Source organism: Lepisosteus platostomus, chromosome 12 (assembly GCF_059453375.1).
Source record: "Lepisosteus platostomus isolate fLepPlt1 chromosome 12, fLepPlt1.hap1, whole genome shotgun sequence".
Classification (NCBI taxonomy): domain Eukaryota; kingdom Metazoa; phylum Chordata; class Actinopteri; order Semionotiformes; family Lepisosteidae; genus Lepisosteus; species Lepisosteus platostomus.
The window spans coordinates 22,520,981-22,542,952 of record NC_142622.1 but is presented as its reverse complement, the minus strand read 5'-3'; the positions used below and the strand labels follow the sequence as shown (position 1 = coordinate 22,542,952).

The 21,972-nt window shown below is 41.7% G+C and overlaps 2 protein-coding genes across 2 annotated transcripts; one reads left to right on the top strand and one right to left on the bottom strand.

The window, feature by feature from the left end:
* Window positions 1-2,364: 2,364 nt before the first annotated feature.
* LOC148651298 (IQ motif and ankyrin repeat domain-containing protein 1-like) lies at window positions 2,365-17,517 on the top strand. Its single transcript, XM_088601403.1, has 15 exons — window positions 2,365-2,508; window positions 3,193-3,279; window positions 4,505-4,642; window positions 7,884-8,017; window positions 8,490-8,678; window positions 9,205-9,396; window positions 10,239-10,364; window positions 10,854-10,993; window positions 11,330-11,384; window positions 12,593-12,685; window positions 13,558-13,666; window positions 14,075-14,171; window positions 15,362-15,496; window positions 15,850-15,978; window positions 17,184-17,517. Exons 2-15 carry the CDS (start codon window positions 3,195-3,197, stop codon window positions 17,356-17,358), a joined length of 1,797 nt encoding a protein of 598 aa, XP_088457529.1. The 5' UTR covers window positions 2,365-2,508; window positions 3,193-3,194; the 3' UTR covers window positions 17,359-17,517.
* A 204-nt stretch (window positions 17,518-17,721) lies between these two features.
* Window positions 17,722-21,136, bottom strand: LOC148651297 (fucolectin-like). The gene is made up of 2 exons (XM_088601402.1): window positions 19,077-21,136; window positions 17,722-18,566 (listed from the first exon to the last, which is right to left on the bottom strand). The coding sequence occupies exons 1-2, from the start codon at window positions 19,451-19,453 to the stop codon at window positions 18,404-18,406; spliced, it is 540 nt and encodes a 179-aa protein (XP_088457528.1). The 5' UTR covers window positions 19,454-21,136; the 3' UTR covers window positions 17,722-18,403.
* Between the last annotated feature and the right edge of the window lie 836 nt (window positions 21,137-21,972).

Here is a 21,972-nt window from a genome sequence, read left to right as displayed (position 1 = left end):
TAATCAAAATGTTTAGTGTCTATTTACTTTTAGAGCAGGATTTCCCACAATGCTCCGTATAACTGTTTGTGACAGGATTCTGACAGATTGCAAAATTATATGTGTTGTCTATAATGGTGTGTAGGTGTGTTTTCTGCCTGTCTGCCTGCATTCACCTCACAACCTACCTGACCTCTGCTGCCTCCCAACACTCCAGCATTTCTGACAAAGGTTCTCCCTGGATTTTCCTTCACATTCTGATCTAATGACCCCAGAACTGCTGTTCACACGAAACGTGTCCCTGTCTTTATTTCATTTCTCAACTCTTTAGGAGAAGTAATTGAAGAAATGTACGAAAACAAGATTCTCCAATTGTGATCCTGGGGAGCACCAACCTAGATATTCACTGTAAATCACCTGTTATTTAAAGATGAGGAACATCTGTTTAAGCAATCAAGCAATGAAACCAGTAAGTTTTAATGAAAGGAACGTTGGTCCTTAAGTGCTGTTATTAAGGATATTCAGAATTTTCTTCCAAATGGTCTCTACATTTCTTAATTGAGCACGCCACCCCTTGATCATATTTAAATTGATCAAAGTTAAATTTGTTCTTGGGTTTAGAAATTAATTATTTTAAGGCAACCTATAAAACCAACTAGACTGGGGCTCTCCAGGAGTTTGTTTGTTTAGGATTATTTGAGTGCTAATTTCTTTAAAAGTAATCTTTGCCCAGATAATTCCATGCATCTTCCATCAATGACACTCATCCAAAAAATAATGCTGGGGTTACACTCTAGACAGCTGATCTGCCAATTTGGACAAGCTTTAAACAAGGCTTACTGTACAAACTCATTTTCCTCTTAAGTGTACTTTAGTGTTCATGTTTTCAACCTGTTTTGTTAAAACACTGTGCACTGGTTTCAGATACATCTCCCAGGAATTTGGACTGCAACAGTAATTGTACTGAAATGTAACCCAAACTAAACTGACAGTTCAGTTAAAAATGTTTTGTATTACAAACCATGTCACCCTGCATTTCACAACCAGCAGCCCACTGAAGCTCAACAGGTGCGAACCTGGTCAGTACCTGGATGGGAGACCTCCTGGGAAAGCTAAGGTTACTGCTGGTAGAGGTGTTGGTGGGGTCAGCAGGGGGCGCTCATGCCCCAGTATATGTAGTAAGGCGCTGTCCTTTGGATGAGATGTAAAACCATGGTCCTGACTCTCTGTAGTCATTAAAAATCCCAGGGCATTTGTCGAAAAGAGTATCCTGGCCAAATTTCCCGTTGGCCTTTACCAATCATGGCCTCCTAATAATCCCCATCTATGAACTGGCTTCATCACTCTTTTCTCCTCCCCACTGATAGCTGGTGTGTGGTTAGTGTACTGGTGCATTATGGCTGCTGTCACATCATCTAGGTGGGGCTGCACATTGGTGGTGGTGGAGAGGAGTCTCCATTACCTGTAAAGCGCTTTGAGTGGAGTGTCCAGAAAAGGGCCATATAAGTGTAAGAAATTATTATTATTTAGTGGTTAAGGAAGAGGTCAGGATGGAATCCAAAATGCTTTTATTTGGAACCTTAGTATATTATATTATGGTGCTGCGCATGTCTTAAGGTTTTAAGGTAAGGTTTTGCTGTCTTAAGATTTTACACATACCTAGTAGATGGTTAAAGAAAGCAATAACTTTTGCTAAACAGTACAGATTCTTCTTACAATGTAGTGAATATACCTGTCAATGGCTTCGAAAAGCCACGAAATACAATATTTGCATATTATGCCCACATTGTTCATATCAGTACTTGTATTTATTAACTCGTATTAATGCTTTTATTAAACATACATCTAAAATGTGTTTCGGAAACGTTGCGCATTGCTAAAAAGCCCCCATGAATACTGACATTCAAATGTTTTCTTTTTTTTGTCATGTTAGTTGTTACATTATCGACTCCTCGAGACAACTCACACAAAAAGTCGCAGCAGACGGAAGAAATACATTTGTAAGGCAAGCATAATAAAAAAGACAAAGCTTCTCCAACTACAGTCAGGGGGTAATGGACTTCCAGATAAAATCAGCGCTCTGAGCTCGTTGTTAAAGCATTTTTTAATACGCTTGTTTAATATGATCAAGGTCTTCCAGAGATCTCGGGTGATGAGCGCTGTGGAATTGAGCACTATTTCTAACACCGTTCTATTGCAACAAAAACATTGACAAAATAAATGAAATATATTAAGACTAATAATTTGTCTTGATGGAGTCCCTTTGTATAAGTGGAAATGCGGAAAATCCTTTTTGAAGGCATGAATACTAACCTATACAGGTCTGAACGTCAGAGGCTTCAAGCGAAAATTGAGAACCTGCGCACAGTGCGAGCACTGCGGCACCCTCCCTCTCACTTACTACGTAGCAGTTACTATGGACACCAGCTCCGCTTCGGAAACTTTGGAGCAGTTTGTGTTTTAAATGCATTTGCGTAAAAATCAAAAGGTATTTTATTTCAATTGGTTTGTATGACAAGAGAACCCCAGGTAATATTTGTTTATCACTCAGAAACTTAATTTTAGGCGTCTTGTATTGGTGTTTCTCAATGTTAACTTTGCTTTTTTTATGTGTTAAAAGTAAAAAAATAATAAAAAGCTCACATCACATTATAACGCTGTATACACAAAATGTATTAAATTTATTTTAAAAAATAGTTAACATGCTTTATTTGAAAATGATAAATTAATAATGTATCACATACATTTTGTGTTGTTTTATTATTGATGCAAACTGATCTTCGGAGCAAATGACTTGTACGTCCTTACGTCTTGAATGTTGCAGTACGTTGCAATATTAAAATAGGCAGCTTTGACACACAGAACGGATAATATCACTGCGATGCAGCAGTAAGCACAGAATGGAACAGACGCAAGCGAAGCCGTGTTTATCTAGCTCATCGACTTTGACTTGAGACAGGACCACATACATTCATCCAAGGAGTGCTTTTTATTTCATGGGTTTGAAAGTAGCGTGGGGGAAACCAGACCATTTTTGCAGTTGCTCGTTGTAAAATATGTATAGGTGTAAAATATGTCAGGGTAGCTAATATTTTTTCAGATGTATTATTGCTAATTTTAGTTAGTGGGTATTGCACTGTATGTGACAGTTGTCTAAGCCCTGGACTGATAACTCTTTATTGACAGGAAGAATTTTCTTTCCATTTTCTGTAGGTATGAAGTCCAGCAAAGCCAAAGCAATTCCAGCGAAAGGGGTGGGAAAGGTCTCTGCAAAGGGTCCAGTCCAGACCAAAAAAACAGGTATTTTCCTCATTGCACCTTCTTCCAAAGTAAATAAAATACATGATTTTTACTTTTTTGCTGTCTTGAGGGCGGAGTGGTGGCTCTGTGGCTAAGGATCTGCCCCTGTGACTGGAAGGTTGCCGGTTCAAATCCCGTGGCCGGCAGAGGAATCCTACTCCGTTGGGCCCCTGAGCAAGGCCCTTAACCCGAACTGCTCCAGGGGCGCTGTACAATGGCTGACCCTGCGCTCTGACCCCAAGCTTCTCTCCCTGTCTGTGTGTCTGTGTCTCCATGGAGAAAAGCTGGGGTATGCGAAAAGACGAATTCCTAATGCAAGAAATTGTATAGGGCTAATAAAGAAACATTAATTAATTAATTAACATTAATATGAATACATGAGAGAAGGACACTTAATAAATCATTTTTCCAAATCTGGTGAATACAGCTAATAATAAACATTCCATGTATATTGTTTTTTCGTCCTACCACATTGGACAATTTATGTCGTCAAGGAGATATCAAAAATCCTAAGCAGATACAGAAGGCAGCAGAATGATCAAAGCAAAAGCACATTGAGAAAAGATGTCACACACAAATATTAAAGAATCAGGTGTAGTAATACAATTCACGAACACAGTAATATTATTGTACAATAAATGCTGGCACTATACTGTAGATCAGGAAGTGGCACTGCCTCTTCACAGCTCCTGACTTCGAATCCACTTCTGTCTGTGTAGAGTTTGCATGTTCTTGGTCACTGGCTGAACAGTAGTGTTGACCATTCAGATTTTAAATTGCATTCACACATAACCTACTGAACACCCCACAGCATTTACCCTGATGAACTCTGAGATCTGGTGACCTGATACATTTTATTTCTGTGGGGCTGCTCAGATTCACTAATTCCAGCCTTGCTAACACTTGTGCTCAAGAGAGTTACACCCCTGTGTAACTGTACTCCACAAACACTCTCAAGATGCTCAATAATGGTGTTAATGATGTTCTAACCCTCAGACATTAGGCCAATGCAAACCATCGTTATGTTGGATCACAGCTAGACCCAGGCATTTGTGGTAAATTTTGAAAACATTGGTCCAACATAGGTTACCTGTTCAAAATTATCAATACATTGACAGTACATTACAATACTTTTTGGATTGCATTAGGAAACTTTCTGTAACTCTCTCTTGCTTGTTGAATCGCTACGTTCTGTGCCCATACCCATATCTCTTTCTACCTCCAGGACAGAAAATGACACCAAAAGGCAACACGGTACTTAAGAATGCTGCTAAAAGCCCATCCAAAACTAAAGATGGAAAGAAAGGACCAGCTACTCCTAGCAGTGCTGAACTGGGAGACACAGGATCGAGGGGGAGGTCAGGTATGGCATGGTCTGATGAAGGGCACTACTACAGATAGATACACAGTCACCATGAAATGGTGCTGCTCTGGTGAGATTCTTCATTTTAATGTCTTTTAATCCACATGTTTAATCCATATTTGGAAATGCATCACATTATTAATCAGAAAGCGTTTAATCTTGCCTAAACACAACTGGCAGGATTTAATAAAAAAATAAACACACTTACAAATTCATCTGCATTGTTATCTGCAATTGCCCTTAAATGATAAACGAGAAATGCTAAAGGCAAATCAGAAGAACTGAAATCCATGGTGCTGTACAAAAGGTTTCGTGATCTGAATCACTTACATGCACCAGGCACTTGGAGCTATGGAGATTAAAACTATATCAAAATGTATGATTCTAACACTCTTGTTAAATAATCACCTGTAATCTTTAAATGTATAACTTACACTAAATGAAATGAACTGTGGTAATTGTAAAATCATAAAGCACTGTTAACCAGTATGCTGCAAACATTTGTTTTAGAATTATTTTTGTAGTTTTCCTGAATTAAAGTAACTGACAGCAACCAGTTAATCCAAATTCTTCAAATGTTTGACCAAAAACGTATTTTGTTCACTCTGTCAATACACTGTGCACAAGCCTGAAAGATTTCTTTTTAAATGGGACGTCATATGAGAGTTGCCACCCATACAATTGTGCTGCTGTTGTGTGGAACAGGTGTGTTCCTTTCAGTGTCTTAATGACAATCTGGAAATGTGCTGTGTAAGTGAAAATGTCCCCATAATCAACCAGTTATTACATGCAGAGTTGCAGCTTCACAATTTACAACTCCTTTCTTAAATATCAGAGAGACAGTGTTAAATTTATAATAATAATAATAATTGCTTACACTTATATAACACTTTTCTGGACACTCTACTCAAAGCGCTTTACAGTTAATGGGGACTCCCCTCCACCACCACCAATGTGCAGCATCCACCTGTATGATGCAACAGCAGCCATAGTGCGCCAGAACGCTCACCACACATCAGCTATCAGTGGGGAGTGATGAAGCCAATTCATAGAGGGGGTTTATTAGGAGGCAATGATTGGTAAAGACCAATGGGAAATTTGGCCAGGACACCAGGGTTACACCCCTGCTCTTTTAAAGAAACACCCTGGGATTTTACGTCTCATCCGAAGGACGGCGCCTGTTTACGGTATAGTGTCCCCATCACTATACTGGGGCATTAGGACCCACATGAACCGCAGGGTGAGCGCCCCCTGCTGGTCCCACTAACACCTCTTCCAGCAGGAACCCTAGTTTTTCCCAGTAGGTCTCCCATCCAGCTACTGACCAGGCTCACACCAGCTGAGCTTCAGTGGGCTGCCAGTTGTGAGTTGCAGGGTGATATGGCTGCTGGCCAAATCAATTTATGATCTGACAGCCTGTTTCCACAGTGTTTTTAACAGATTATAGGATGTGTATTAGAAGACAATTACACGTTCTGAAGGGTACCAGTTTTAGGAAACATATTCCTGTCAGCTTGTGCCAAGATGCATATTGGCATTTCATGCTTTCCTTCAGAATAGTTTCAGAAATGCAGTTTAAGAAATACAGAAAACATTTCGAAAAATACAAGCTTTACATTTTAGGTTTAAACAAAGTATATAGTTTCTAGCCTTGCTAATATTTGTTTGCCGCACAAAACTGATATACTGTAATATCATGCTTGCTGTTTGTTAAGAACAGAAAAAATAGAAAACAAATATATAGGCATACAATGAAACAATACAAAATAAGACTGTAATTTGCATTAAACATTGAGTAGAAATAATTCATCTATACACAGGAATAAGACATATGATTTGCATTGAAAAATTACATGAGACTTGTCAGTTATCACTGCAAACCTGGTCTTTTCAATAGCATTTTAAAGGTAAAAATGATCACTTTATGTATTGTAATTAGTGTGTGACTGAAGGACACCTTCAATTTGCGGGGTGGTTTATCTTGAGGTATTCGTGACATCACTATGAAAAATGTCACTCTGCTGCATTTCAGGCAGATGGGAGTTCTCCTCAGACAGTGAAGCTAGTGTTCTCACTCAGCTCCCCCTTCCTTTGCCTTCATTCTCTTATCTGCTCTCTGTCTAGCCCTACGTTGCAGAAATTGCATGGAATGAGTATGAGGTCATTTGTACCTTAAAACACTTGCATTTCGAAGAAACGAACCTGGCTCCGTTACATCAAGAAAAAAAAGACGTGGCACACACAAGTTGCCACTTTGGTCCAATAATCAATCAAACCATTATAAGTGTTCATTGTACGCTAGTCTTGCGGGGATAAAACCACACATACTGCGTAAATCAGGAAAGAACTGCATGTTTATTTATTTAACAGTTCCTTATATTTCTTAATTTAATTGCAATACGATATGCCATGACCTCATTTGCACGTACAAGAATCTTGATTTTTAGTTAGAAGTGCATAATCATAGTTATTTGTTTTCAGCGTCTTGCAGCAAGCCACAGAAAAACTAAATAAGGAACTGTGTTTAATGTCATCACATCCTAAAATAAAAATGAGGATTTTTATAGTCTGTGCTTTGGTTTGCAACCGTTGATCCGAACGTTTTTGTCCTGGTACCAGATTTCCGAGAGAAATTCAAGTCAGTTTGTGTTCACCGTGACTTTAAGAATCAAGTTGTGCTTTTAACTCTTTGGGTCTGAGTTAAGAGCACAGCGCCACCTGCTGTCCTTGTTAAGGATCGACCCAGTTTTGTCAAACGCCATGTTTGCGCTGTGGCTGTAACCTCTCTGCAGAACACCCTTCAAAGTTTTCTAAAACTTTGAGACAGCAATGTCTGCAATCCTGTTTCTACATGAATTTTACCTAGTATGCATCTTTCTTTCCTCTTGCTGAACAGGCTGCAATAAATGGCCTAGATGTAACCCATCTACATCCTCCATACCCAGTGGGTTCAAAACCACAGGGTCTTCTGGTTACGAGATTCTGAACTAAATTAAATTAACACCTTTACTTCAAATCTTTAGCCATTGACGATGATCTTCGTTTTAAAGGAGAGTAATATGCACATGACATACTTTATGTCCAGGTTTCAGGCTCTCCAGCAACATGCTGTATCTTCATTCTGGACTGCAGAAATGGAAATCCTTGGGAAAGATGGTCTGTGTCACTGACTGGAACATGTTACTCAGTTGAAGACCTTTCAGCTCTGCATTTGTCAGTCTTGTCTTTTCGGTTGCTGTAGAGCTCAGCCCAGAGGAGAGAGCTGCTGTCACTATCCAGTGTGCTGTGCGACAGCTCCTGGCCAGGGGGGAGAGAGAGAGGAGGGAAAGAGAGAGAAAGAAGTATGAGGAGCTTATGGACCAGCTTCAGAAAGAGGTCAGAGGACAAAACACCAAGCTCTCCATTTAATGTTAACTTATCCAAAATGTTAAACCCATAAGAACGCAAAATGTGTGTGGCATACAAACCTGTGAAAAGAATGTCACCCAACTTGTTTAAGATCCGAACGTAAAACTATAAAATGTTTCAATGGAAAACAGTTGTTGCTTTGACTGTTCATTCTTTCTTTTAAAGTCTCTGTTCTGCATCAGAATGCTGAAGGATGCCTCTTTATTATTTATTGCATGTTTATACAGTACATGCCTGTGTTCGTATGCGGGCTTCTGTGTACTTGTGTGTCTCAAAGTCTTATAATATAATAATAATAGTTTGCAAACTGAAGTTTTAACTTCAGTTCTCTGTGCTTTGGCATGACTGTTTATGTATGACGGCTTCTAAAATCTGTCTCTGGATGCTTGTGTGCACCTGTGTGCTTGAGTGTCTGTGTGATTATGTCTGTACCTGGTAGTCACTCAGTGAGGGTGTGCTGCAGGCATTTCTGGCACTGGTGCGCAGGGAGCAGGAAGAAGCAGAGAGGGAGAGAAAGAGGGAGGAAGAGGAGAGGAAGAGGAGGCAGGAGGAGCAGCGCAGGAGGACTCGCCTGCTGGAGGCAGCCTTCGAGGGTGAGGCAGAGGAGATCCTGGCTGTGCTGAAGGAGGTTAGGCTCTGCTTTGACACGGCTCTGTGGACAGAGGCTGCGGTACACTGCACTCACCTCTAAGTTGTAGACTTTGCACTTTGTAAGATTTAATTAATTAATATCTTACAAAAAGCATGTGAAAATTAGTACTTTACAGTGATCTTACTCTATATCATATTTTTACTACTACATATTATCTAATTATGCGAATGTATTTTTACATTACTGGATTAACATTATATAAAAATATTTTAGCTTCGTTTTGGTGGCAAAACACAATCTCTTTGGATTTCTAGCTGAATTGTGAGTTTTACAGCAAAACTTTTAATTGGATGTAATAGATTTACAACTTCTTAAGCTTGCAGAATTGTAGAAGATACTTTATCTTATCTTTTCCCAAAAGATATCTGTTGGACACAAAAACTGCTTGAACCCCGACTCCGTGAAGAATAACTGACTCTGAGACGAAAACCTGCTTTGCAGATTCTTTGCAGTAAATGGTGCTTTGTCTTTGGTTGTGTCTTGTCTTACGGTTCCCCTCCAGGTGTCTGACCTGGACACCAAGCAAGGTGTCGGGTTTGACGAGGCAGGGCGGCGGCAGCGCCTGCTCAGTCAGTTGCGGATCATCAGTAGCACAGATGCTCACGGCAACACAGCGCTCTCGGAGGCAGCAGGGGGCGGGCAGTCGGAGATCATCACCCTGCTGATGGAGCGCGGGGCTGACGTGAACACCAAGGCAAGGCCAACGCCCGCATCTGGACTGGTCTCTTCCCAGATACTGGGCCATCTCTAAATCGCACCACAATAATCTCCAGCAGCTAAATTCATGCTGCAGAGTCCAAGAAGACCTTCACACCGATCAATGGTTTCTTCTCTGTATAAGGTCTACAGGGTTCTTTACATCTTTACAAATGGTTTACATATGGGTTTACACGGGCAGAGCGGTGGCACTGTGGCTAAGGATCTGCACCTGCACCTGTGGCTGGAAGGTTGCCGGTTCAAATCGCATGGCTGGCAGAGGAATCCTACTCTGTTGGGCCCCTGAGCAAGGCCCTTACCCCTAGCTGCTCCAGGAGTGCTGTATAAATGGCTGACCCTGCTCTCTGACCCCAAGCTTCTCCTCCCTGTCTGTGTGCCTCTGTATCTCATGGAGAGCAAGCTGGGGTATGCGAAAAAAGAGAAATTCCTAATGCAAGAAATTGCATATAGCTAATAAAGTGATCTCTTACGTATTAATGAAGAACGTGATAATATAAATGCAACAAGAGAGCTTGAATGTGTGTTGTCTCATGTCATACTCTCACCATTAGAGTAATGGATTCATTTGGCTGACACTTATCCAGAGCAACATACATTTCAATCACCTGCACATCCAAAGTTGGCACTTTGTCTCTACAGTTCGGTTTACTGGAGCGCACTGGATAACGTACTTTGCTGAAGGAGATATCTGCAATGTGCCCATCTGGGGTGTGCAGTAGTAACAATTCCTAGTAGCATTGGAGGGCTGGCTTCTCTTAAGAATTGAGAATTGGGCATGTGCTTAATAAAGTCCTTGAGATTAATGTATGTTTTTCACAGGGTGGTTTTGGGAGGACTCCCCTGTATCGGGCTGCTTTTGGAGGTCACCTGAGTGCAGTCCAAACCCTGCTACAGTTGGGGGCAGACCCCAGAATACATGCAGATGATGGCAGCACACCTGAACAGGTATCTTGGAAATACGTTAGAGAGTAACTGAAGAAGCATGTCGTGTCAACCATCAGAGCACAGACTTCATTATTTTGAGTCCCGGGTGAGGATGATAAAGAGTCTGCCAATTAAGACTTTAAAACTCATTTGTTTTTTGGTTTTTGTCTCCCTTGAGAACTTGTCTAATTGCTGCGTTCAACCATATATTGCTCTGTTTGGTTATTTCCCTGTGATTTACAGATTCCACTCATTTACTTTGTATTTGATGGTGAGCTTTCTATTAGGGAGAGGAATGTTACAGAGAACCCCCGAAGACTGAATATGCTCAAGCATTAACACCAAAATACCGAATAACATGCGCCAAAGCCCATGTTAATGTAGTAATAGACTATGCTGTTGACTGTGGCAGATTTTGGTTGTAACTGAAGGCAGTAAGAAAACAGTTCAACTCATTCATTATACCAGGGTGGTGCTGAGTGTATGTGTGTGTGCGCTGTGGGCTCCCAGGTGGCCTCGGGGAATGGCATAGCCCTGACTCTGCAGGGCTGGGACCTAAAGGCCACAGACGCGATGCTGGAGAAGATGGAGGCTGAGAAGCAGAGGAGAGTCATAGAGGAGCAGAGGCAAAGAGAAGCTGAGGCTGACCGGTGAGACCCACTGTACCTACGTATACTTTCCACCTGCTGTTCTGGCATTTATGGCAAAGGTTACAAAAAACCAAACGAAAAAACATTCAAGGGAACCGATAAGAAAAGACTCGATTCTCATGTACGATACATATTTGCTCATTTGTATTGTAAACGGACATAAAGTTATTTGTACTTAAAATTTGTGGCAGATGAGAGTTTCAATTGTTTCAACTTTTCAATCACAGACATCCGGAAGATGGAATTTAGGATTTCTCGTTTCTCTGTTTTATAAAGTCGAAGGTAGTCGTAGTCACAGACAGCTAAACCATAGACACATGTTGTTTCCCCCTACAGGCTGAAATCTGAGGTTCAGCAGCTAGAGAAAGAGCATGAGAGGTGTCAGAAAGAGGTGAGAGCTGCAGGTGAACAGGAGACTTTAGGAACATGTTTTATATTTTGTATGTTAATGCCTTTCAGGACCAGGTGTGTTCTGCTGTGTTAGTTGGAAGTTAAAAATCTCATAACAGATAAAATAAGCAGCTTAAGTGTCGTTAAACCAACATACATTCCTCCTATAAGATTTGCCTAATTAATAATGAGTTCAGGAAAACTCTGATTATCCCTGTATGGTAATATATAAAATCTTACAGAAATGTTAAGCTTTTTTTAAACACAATGCAGACACAAGTAATGTATACCATAACATTTTTAGAACATCTATGATACTTGGGGAAAAAAACATTTATTTTATAATGCTTTTACACAATATTCTGCAGCAGGTTGACCCATTGAAGGATTGTTGTCTCTGCTAGAAACCACTAAACAGGGCTTCAGAGACCTCAAATAGGCAATTAGTATATTAAATTATAATGCACATCCTCACAGCGGTCTAATTAGTGGGTTTATTTGTGTATATAAGCTTTGGTGTAGGTTGCCCAAGGGATGTGGAGATGTTTGATGATCTTCTTGAAGTGTATATGGAACACTAATATAATAATAAATGATTATGTATAAAGGATAGATATGAGGAAGATACATTAACTGAAGAAAAAAATTAATTAATTGAAAATAAATTGAAGCATGACTGTTTATTTCCTAAAGCCTCAGGTATTCATCAGAAAAAAATTGAATATATTTATTGTCCTTCGTTTAATTCATTCTTTAAAATGTACTTATCTTGCACTTAGCTTGTGTTAAGATAGACACATCAATAATGACGTTTTAATGACTTTTTAAGGAAGCAAACAAAAAGATGCATGCTTATATTTTCTTTTAGTGCTGAATAGTACTGCATTTGCTTCATTTCACACAAGTCATTGTTTTAAAGTTAGACAAGCAGCTTGTAACTGTAATGCATCGCTTTTTAAAAGTATTTTACCCAGCACTGTCAGTGAGGCATGTGAAAGTATTTCTTTCATGTATATGTACCCTATTGTCAGATATAAACAGAAGCCAGCATGTTCCTGGTCTAAAGCAGACCTATAAAATGTCCAATGCAGAATTCAAAAGTCTAACACATTTTAGCACCATATGTTTTAGTTTGTGCAGGTACTGGGATTAGGCAATGCGCTGAGTCTCCTGCAATCACCTTTATCGTTGTGTTCCTGCTGTGTGCAGCTGCAGAAGGCTTACTGTGAGCTGAACAAGAGGATCTCCGAGCATGACAAGTGTGAGAGGAAGGGTCTGGACCGAGCCCAGCTGACACTGCCGGTGAGGGCGTTGGCTCTGCCAACAGTGTTCAGTATGTCAGAGGTGGCGTGGAATTGCTACTGCCCGTGAGGAACTATGTAAATTATGAACCCTGTGCGGGTCTCCAGGCGAGGTCCGGTAGCTGAGGTATCCAAGGCAGGCGAAGAGGTCGAGTGGTCGGATATTCCAGGCTGGGTCAAGTCCGGGTGGTACACAAGAAGAGAGGCAAACAAATCCAATAAGGGTGAGGCAAGAGCGAGAAATCCAAACACCAAAAGAAAGGAGTGGATGTTTTAGGGCTTCCAGACGAGGAAGATCAGGTACTAAGGAGGAAAGGACGAGGTGAGCTCATGGGGCAGAAGAGATCCTAATACCAAGCGATGTTACCGGATGAGCTGAGGGTTTAAATAGTGAAGGAAGGGGTGTCTAAGGGAAATTAGATAATGAGGGGTTAATTAAGACCAGCTGCAGCCATAACATTGCCCAGGATTACAGCAAGTCATCACTGTACTGCTTAATCTCTGTAACGCCAATCTGATTCAGTTACCTGTGGTAACTGTAGAACAGCTCCTCATTTTTAAGGATCTGTGATAGCTTTACTTTAGGAATTGATTGAGGGAAAATGAACACATGAGAAAACCAGATAGTTTTGCACGTCTCGGTTACACATTGCAGCCTTACCCCTTTCCAGCTGTTTTTTTTCCTGGATGCCTGCGAAATCACCTAACGGTAGCAGAAGCAAACTAAAAGCCATCCATCCAGCACTGGTGTTCTTTTGTTCCAAACTTTTTTCCCCCCTTATGCTGTGTGCAACCAAAGCCTACTTCCCCACGACATTTCTGCGCCTTGTCTTTTGTCCCTTTCCACGCCTCTCTCTTTCTCTGTGGGAGCAGGCGATCGGTGAGGCCGAGCAGCAGCTGGAGAGGGTGCGAGAGGAGGCCCAGCGAGCCGAGGAGCAGCTCTCCCTGGCGCGGCTGGAGCTGCGGGAGCAGGCAGGGGAAGGTGGGGCTACCCAGACAGCCACGAGATACAGAAAGCGACTGTCCAGGCATTGGGAGGCTCAAGAAATCAGATAAGAGAGCACTGTAGATCAGGGTGACATAACCCCAGTACTGCAAGGCTGCAATTTACATTTCATCACGTTCTCATTTGACGCAAGCTCCTCACTAACTGATTGAAAACACCGTTAGGGCACATAGATTATTTCAAATGTCCTTTCAGGTTTTTCCCAGTACACAGGGTCCAGTACATCTGCCACTTTTCCAAAACACGTGACTGCCTTTCGTGTAGCACCTGAGCTGTGCAGCAGTTTCACGATCTGTCATGTCTCCCTCGGTGAGTGATTCTGCGAGCGCACTGTTGAGGTGCACGAGTGACCCTGTGCAGTGACCCCCAGAATCTGACCCTCAGGTGCGGTCGCAGAGCGCGGTGCAGTGCACTGTCTGGTGCGTGAGCTGGATGATGTTCTGCTCAAAGACGTTGGGGGAAGGATCCAGCAAGATGGCCGGTGAGGGGTCATAGGTCGCAGGAGACCTTATATCTAATGCAGCAGGACCAGGAATTTAGACAATTCTTATTTTAAAACCTGTTTCATTAACCTTAGAGTCATTTAAAATAATTAGCCAACATCAGTGTCATTTGTTTGATTTGGATATTATTAACCTCATTTTGTATGTTACTATATTATTTATATATATATTATTTAATATATAAGTTAAGCTGGGTGACATTAAAGCACAACAGAATAAGCAAACATATTTCACAATATAATTGTTTTATTCTATCATAAACCTGCCTCCCAGCGACATTCCTTGACTATTATAGAGGAAAAGATTTCCTATTTCAATGTGGGGAGAAATGTAACAACTGTCATTTATGGATAATTCAGTAATGGTAATTCAACTCTGGATAATGTTTTAAAATGAATTTCACCAAAGATGAGGGACACACATGCTATTAAATTGATCAGGTGATTGCTCATTATAAATTTAATTGTCTGATTGTCCTTTCTGAGACAATCTCCTGTGTCTAGGAATGGTGCAAAATTATAGGTCATAGCTTCCTACGTTTTGTTCTCTGTTTAAAAAAAAATTAATAACATGAAGGATTTACTTAAAAACTAAAGTGAATTCATGCTACATGTGAACACATTTTAGATTAAGAAATTGTTCACAATATAAACTAATGTACAGTATGTTCATGAACATTGGATACCACCAGGATGGTGAAACAGGACTACCATCTAGTGGTGGCAACAAACATAAGACAGAACATTTTGTACTAAAACACTTTAGGCTTAGTATAAAGGTTTTGATTGTGTTGCTATTTTATCCTGTACACCCTACCAAACTGTCCCACAAACTCCTGCAGTGGTCAATGCACAATGCTGATCCCAACAAAAAGGTTAATGTGATGAATTAGCTGCTACAACACTTCATACTGGTTGCTTGTGTTGTTGTGATCATGTTTTTGAAGATTCTAATCAAAGATAGCTAAATGAGGACTAAAAACCAGCTGTCATGAATACTGAGAACAGGAGGAACTTCTGTACACAAAGAGGTGTGAGAGTGTGGAGCAGCCTACCCAGCCTTGTTGTTGAGAGCTTGGAGGAAGTTGAATGCTTTTGACTTCGACTGGATTTATGGGATCTATTTGCATAGAGACAGTTTAAGTCCACAAATTTGTCCTTGGTTCCAGCTGGCCTCTGCTCATAGATCCTTCAGGACAGGCAGCCACCTTCCTACGCTACCGAGACACAAACTACCTGGATGCTCTGAATCCAGAACACATGCAGCCGGAGGTATTGCGAGTAGCACTGCTGGGTGCCATCAGGTGAGAGACAGGGGAGAAGGGTAAGGAGTAGGAGGAGAGAGGACAGAGGGAAAGAAAAAAAGGGAAAATGTAGATGAAGGCAGAGGAGATTGAGAGACAGGGATGAGTAGCAGAGGGGAACAGAGTGAGGTGGGAGAAGAGACAGAGAAAAGGGAGGAGAGAACATAGGGCAGGAGGTGATATTGGTGAGAAAATTGAGGGAGAATGTAGCTGTAAAGCAAGAGGAAGAGGGATACCTAGATACAGAAACTAACACACTATGGGGTGGGAAAGATTCTGGATTCTGGTGGGCCAAAGACTTTTCTTTGTGGAGAGAACTGCAGTGGCTAATCAATGTCCTACTCCTACTCCAGGTTTGGTAAACCCTTGGTGATCAACATGATGGAGGCAGATGTGTCTGAGTCAGTGAAGAATCAGATGAATCAGATACAGGCTGGATTGATGGATCAGCTTATGAACAAAAAGCTGCTGCAGAATGAGAGGTACAGTGCAGAATAACTTGTTGAGTTTTCTTCTGAAAAGCTCTCTGTTTCCTTATGCTGCTAAGATGCAACATGGCATAGACTTACAGTAATGTGTGATTGACTATAAACTTCAGAGTCGTGATCTCCAGCCTTTGAAGGCTACAGTCCAGAAAGGACTTTAATTCTTTTTAAAAAATCAGGGGCATTGGATGGTGTCCAATTTTCTGACACATCGGGTGGGGGGTGGGGGGGGAGATCACAAAAATGTTTTGCACTGATGAAGTCAAATGATAATGAAAACATCTTCATAGATGTTTTACCCTTATATGTATTCACAGCCCGTTTAGCCCAATGTTACCGTCAAGTCTGTGGGATGATAACAGTTGATTTCTATTTGAGGAAATGTTGTGCAAAAATCATCAACCGTGCTTGATTGTCAAGGTTTCATTATGATGCTCTTTTCTTACCTCAGACTTATATTATCTTGCATTTGCAGGAGTCCCACTTCCTTTCTGACCACAACAGGCAGCACAAAGACTCAATCTGATACTTAGACTGTTAAACTCTCACACCCATGTGACGCTTTACGAAACAGGCAGTGGGGCATCATATAATGGTGCAGCTCAATATCAAAGCAGGACTAGGGGCAAACGGAGCATATTTCGTTTTTTTAACCTATATTTATAGATGTTTTTAGTACCCTATTGTCACGGACGTCCAAAGGGACTAACCGTGGGGAGAAGGAGAGCGGAAAAAGACCCATATGCGTAGCGGCGAGACGGGAAAAGGCCCGGGCTCATAGTGCAAAGAGTTCAGGAATGCCGTATAGAAACCTATGCCCTCAGGGAGCGGACGTGGGGCGCCCTGGTGCTAGGCGGGTCTCAGGACATCCGAACGTCAATGCTGAGCGAGGACAGAGTGCAAGACCCGGAAATATATAGCCCAAGGGAAAGAGAGGGACAGGAAGGACAGCAGACCGGAAACTAGGGACAGGACAGAGAAGGAGCGCCCTCTGGCTGCAGAGGGCGTGACACCTATTTTGTATTATACCAACCAAGCATGAGAAAAAGCATGGTGACCGTCTCATTGTTGTGTACTGTACTCAATACAATCATTCAGATTTTACAGACCACATAGTAAAATGATTCGACTTGAATAACATTACCCAACATCTTGTTGAAAGAGGACTCATTCTCTTTCTCTCTTTTGCCACCTTTTGTTAGGTACTTGATCCTGGTGCGGCCCTCTGATGGCCCCCAATACTCCAAAACTGAGTTCAGTGCAGCCAGAACCGAGAAGTTCAGCTTTGTCCTTGTGACAAAGCTCCGCAGCCCTCCCGAAGCCTTGCTGACTGCTTTCTACCCCATTGACGTCACCCTGCCTCGGCCACAGCTGTGACTGACGCAGAGTCTCAGCTTCAGCTCCACACTGGAGGTCCAACAGCTTAAGCTAATAGATTTCTAGGTAATGTTGCAATGGTAAGGATCCACTTTGCCTATGAACCAATCAGAATTTATTTCTGTAGAAGAAATCAGTCAATAAATGTATATTATTGAATTATGTTGTCTTTATTTATTTGTAGTTCACCTAGCCTAAGCGTCATTTACGTATTGTAGATAGTCTCTGCCCACAAATTTCTACAGTTCCACTTGCTTCATGATTTAGTTGAAACTAACATAGCAATAGTTTTAAGAGAATAATGAAGATTAAGAAAAAAAGTCACAATTACAGTTAAGGGAATAATTGATGAAATCACGAGGACACAGGCATTCAATATTTATTAGTTTACATTATGCTAATAATATCATGATATAATCCCATCTATATATTAGAAGGATAATGTTGACAGAACAGCAGCATGTGTTTTGAATATTCTTGTATTCTTGTGTTCACTGTTAAGCATATTCTCAGTGCACCAGGTGACCATCTGTGCCAGTACAGAAAAAAAATAAAGATTCCATCATTTTATTTTAAATACATCGCTCGTAAAATTTCCACTACACACAAGTGAGTAGCAAAAATGTCAAACAAAAAGGTATTTTCAGCTGCATTTCTGACTTTTTCTTTAAAAAGCTAAAAACTAGAAGAGATCAACCTCTGCCTGTTTCTTTGCAGCTCACATGCCAACTAAACTTCCCAATCGATATTTTCCTTGTTGGTTCACACACCCTGGGCTCTCTTTCTCTGCCACAGTTCGGAACCCAGCAGAATATGAGAGGTTAAATAACAGACTTTCCAGAGGCAGGGTAATGCCAGTGTCCAACCTCTTTAATCCTTTGATTTGATGTTATTACAACATAAAAACTCAGCACATGTGATTGTGCCAAAACAGTGCAATGCAACAGACTACAACACCTTTTAGAAAATGCTGCCAGTTTCCTTCACTACTGATGCACACATCTTCTCTCGGTGCTCAAGACCAGCGTGAGGGAGAGGTTCACTGCTAGGGGCAGTTCTCATCTCTGACTGGCACCCTGAACACCTTCACCTCGCACAGGCTCAGAATCCTGTTCACGTTGTGATGCGTCACGGAAACATAGCGGCCCATCATCCCCAGACAGCAGAACTCCCGAGCGACCTGGCCCCCTGATGAGATCTCTCCACACCTGCACAGAGATCACAAACACTCAGGACCCGTAGAGATCACTGGGGTCTGCTAAGGATAACAGCATACTGTATGACTGCAGTTTGAATGTGCACTCCTAATTCACATCTCAGGCACATTGTTCTGCAGGCATCTTGCCATTTGCAGCCTGGAGATAAAGTTGAGATGTGTTCAGAGCTTGTTATCTTAAGGAAGAAAGGTGGAGCAGGCTATTGCTGTTGAACAGAAAAAGGGCTGTAATCCTTTTTCTTGTCATTCAGGGCTGAGTGGTAGCGTGCAGATAAAACCACAGTATGGCACGAGCAGTCTTGAGGAAAGGGTGGTGTTGCTGGTGGTCCTAGAGAGAGAAGGCTATGTTGCACTCTGAGAGGTATACTGCGTGCGGATGGCGGGCAGCGGAGACTCCACTTATTGCAGCTCTGGACTGCAGACGCACGCCCTGTCATCACAGACTCATTGCATCACTTGGAAACAATCACTGTGTGTTCGCTGTCAGTGTGGTAATGCTCACCATTGGTTCCAGTTATGGTCTTGGTGGTTTCCCACCAGGACCTGCGCTCCCGCTAGCCATCCGCGGCAGCAGTCATCTTCCCGGTTTGTGATGCGGAGAGGGGAGATGTTGTGCTCAGCGAGCAGGTCCACTCTCCACCAGGGAGAGTTCTCCAGGTGCGTGCTGCTGCAAGAGCCCCTGTTGAAGTCTGACTCTGTGTTTCCGTCCACTGCATTAATGGCCTGCCCCAGCTCTAGCACCGAGGACTGGGTTGGGCGGCCGTACAGTGCCACATTCTGCTCTGCTGGAGAAATACCGGGAAAGCTGTCAGCCACGAGACACGGCAACTCCCTGATTCCCCTGTTAACTGCTGATGAGCTGACCCAACTACTCAGCATTGTTACCTGTATGAGAAGGAGTATTCTAGGAGAGATTGAGTTGTGTTGTACAGTACATAACACAAACTTAGCTGAAACAAAAAACAGGGAATTGCACAATCACAAATACAATTGTTTGGAGACAGCTTTAGTTATGTGCTTACCATTGGGAAGACGTTCACAGGTCTTGAACCAGTGGGAACCAGGCTGGTCAGGAGCAGCAGAGCCCAGAGCATGCACAGCTTCGTCCTGATGGTTTAACACCAACACTGGCAGCAGTGAGTAACACTGCATCAGCACTTGGCATGAGAAACAATGGTACTGGCAAAAGCAGCAGTGCTAATAACAGCAGTAATAACAGTTGGAATAGTTACGTTTTTAGTAGCTGTATCGCAGTATTCTATCATTTGTCATCTTCAACATCCATGCAATTAATTCCAAATGTAAAAATCCCACTTCCCACCTTTAAAGTTTCCATTTCCAAACCTGTTCTGTGCACACGTTTAGTCACACAAAATTTGTAATAATAGACAACAATTTTCAGGCCCGAGTCTGATTATAGCATTTTCAATTTACCGCAGAAATGTATGTTTGCAGGAAAACAGATTTATTTTCAAAACCTAAATTAATTTAATCTGGAGTTTTATTCTAAGTGCTCCTCCTGTATTTACTAACACCTTTTTAACATTTGGATCGTCACCTGCAATACAGAAAACAGGGAATTTGGTAAAGATCGTACACATTTAGAAGCAATTTTATCTGTAGTATCTTACATAAATTAGAAAGCCAGATAATTCATATATCGTACTTCAATTATACATATTTACAGACCTCAGTACCTTATTCCCTATTTGTTTGTACTATTGCAAATCTCCTACTTACTTTCTGTGGCTTCTCAGCTCTCTGTGCTCACAGGCAATCAACTTGCTATTGTATGTGCCTGCAGCCCTATCAGAGCTCCAATAAACCCTAGACACCTGCTCATTTAAAGCCATGGATTACAGGTCCAACATGTGGCCAATTTGAGTGCTATGTTTGTATTGGTTATTTACATATTTGAGTGAACTTGGATATTTAATACTGCACTGTCCACACAGCAGACGGGTTTATTGCAAAACTGCTTGATATAGGCATTATCTGTAAAAATGTTGCCTTGACTTCTTTAAAAGTACACAAAAGATGCCCTTTCTCACATAACATACCTGCTGGGATACGCGAGTGTAAATTGGTTTATACTTCCCAGAGATATCTCAGCAGTCTCCACTGTTACAAGCACCACCAGTATATTATAATAATAATAATAATAATAATTGCTTACACTTATATAGCGCTTTTCTGGACACTCCACTCAAAGCACTTTACAGGTAAAGGGGACTCCCCTCCACCACCACCAATGTGCAGCCCCACCTGGATGATGTGATGGCAATCATAGTGCGCCAGAACGCTCACCACACATCAGCTATCAGTGGGGATGACAGCAGAGTAATGAAGCCAATTCATAGATGGGGATTATTAGGAGGCCATGATTGGTAAGGTCCAATGGGAAATTTGGCCAGGATGCCGGGGTTACACCCCTAATCTTTTCGAGAGACGCCCTGGGATTTTTAATGACGACAGAGAGTCAGGACCTCGGTTTTACGTCTCATCTGAAGGACGGCGCCTGTTTACAGTATAGTGTCCCCGTCACTATACTGTGGCATTAGAACCCACATGCGGGTGAGCGCCCCCTGCTGGCCCCACTAACACCTCTTCCAGCAGCAACCTTAGTTTTTCCCAGGAGGTCTCCCATCCAGGTACTGACCAGGCTCACACCTGCTGAGCTTCAGTGGGCTGCCAGTTGTGAGTTGCAGGGTGATATGGCTGCTGGCGTATAAATATATAAAACCCCATCTCTGCTGGTGGCTGATAGACCCTTCCCTATCAGAAGACATTGTTCTGGCAGTTACAGGGTCTTGCAGGGAGCTGAGATAAGCACATGAGTGTTTAGGGCAGATTATGGATCAGATTTGTATGCACTGGATGGTAGGCTATAAGTATGTTTAAATGGAGTATTAGACAGCATTGCTTCTCATTTTTGTGTTATTGAACAAAACTGGACAGATATGACATTTACCTCTCCCACAAACATCACATATTCTTTCCAGAATCTGTAAAAACAATTTTGGTTTAACTTACTAAAGTTCAGTTACTAACTTACTAAAATAAAGCAAATGTATGGCCTAACTATTCCACTAGCTTTAGATCCAGCAGAAAAGTGTTCAGCAAACCTAGTGTTCAGAGTGTAAAGAGCACAAAATGCTTTGAACTGCTGGTGTGAGGGATATGTCCTCTGTTTTTGCCCAACCACATTCCTAATCATAGACTAATTGAATTAAGTTTTCTGGGGCATAGTTTTATATTGTTTTTTAGCTCCTAAAACGTTCATTGGGATTTATATAATTGGTAACTACCCTGTTTTTACTTTCAGGATTTCCCTCACTCACATGCGATAGTTAAATGTGGCCAGTTGGACCGAAGTAGAGGTAGAATAAAACCACTCA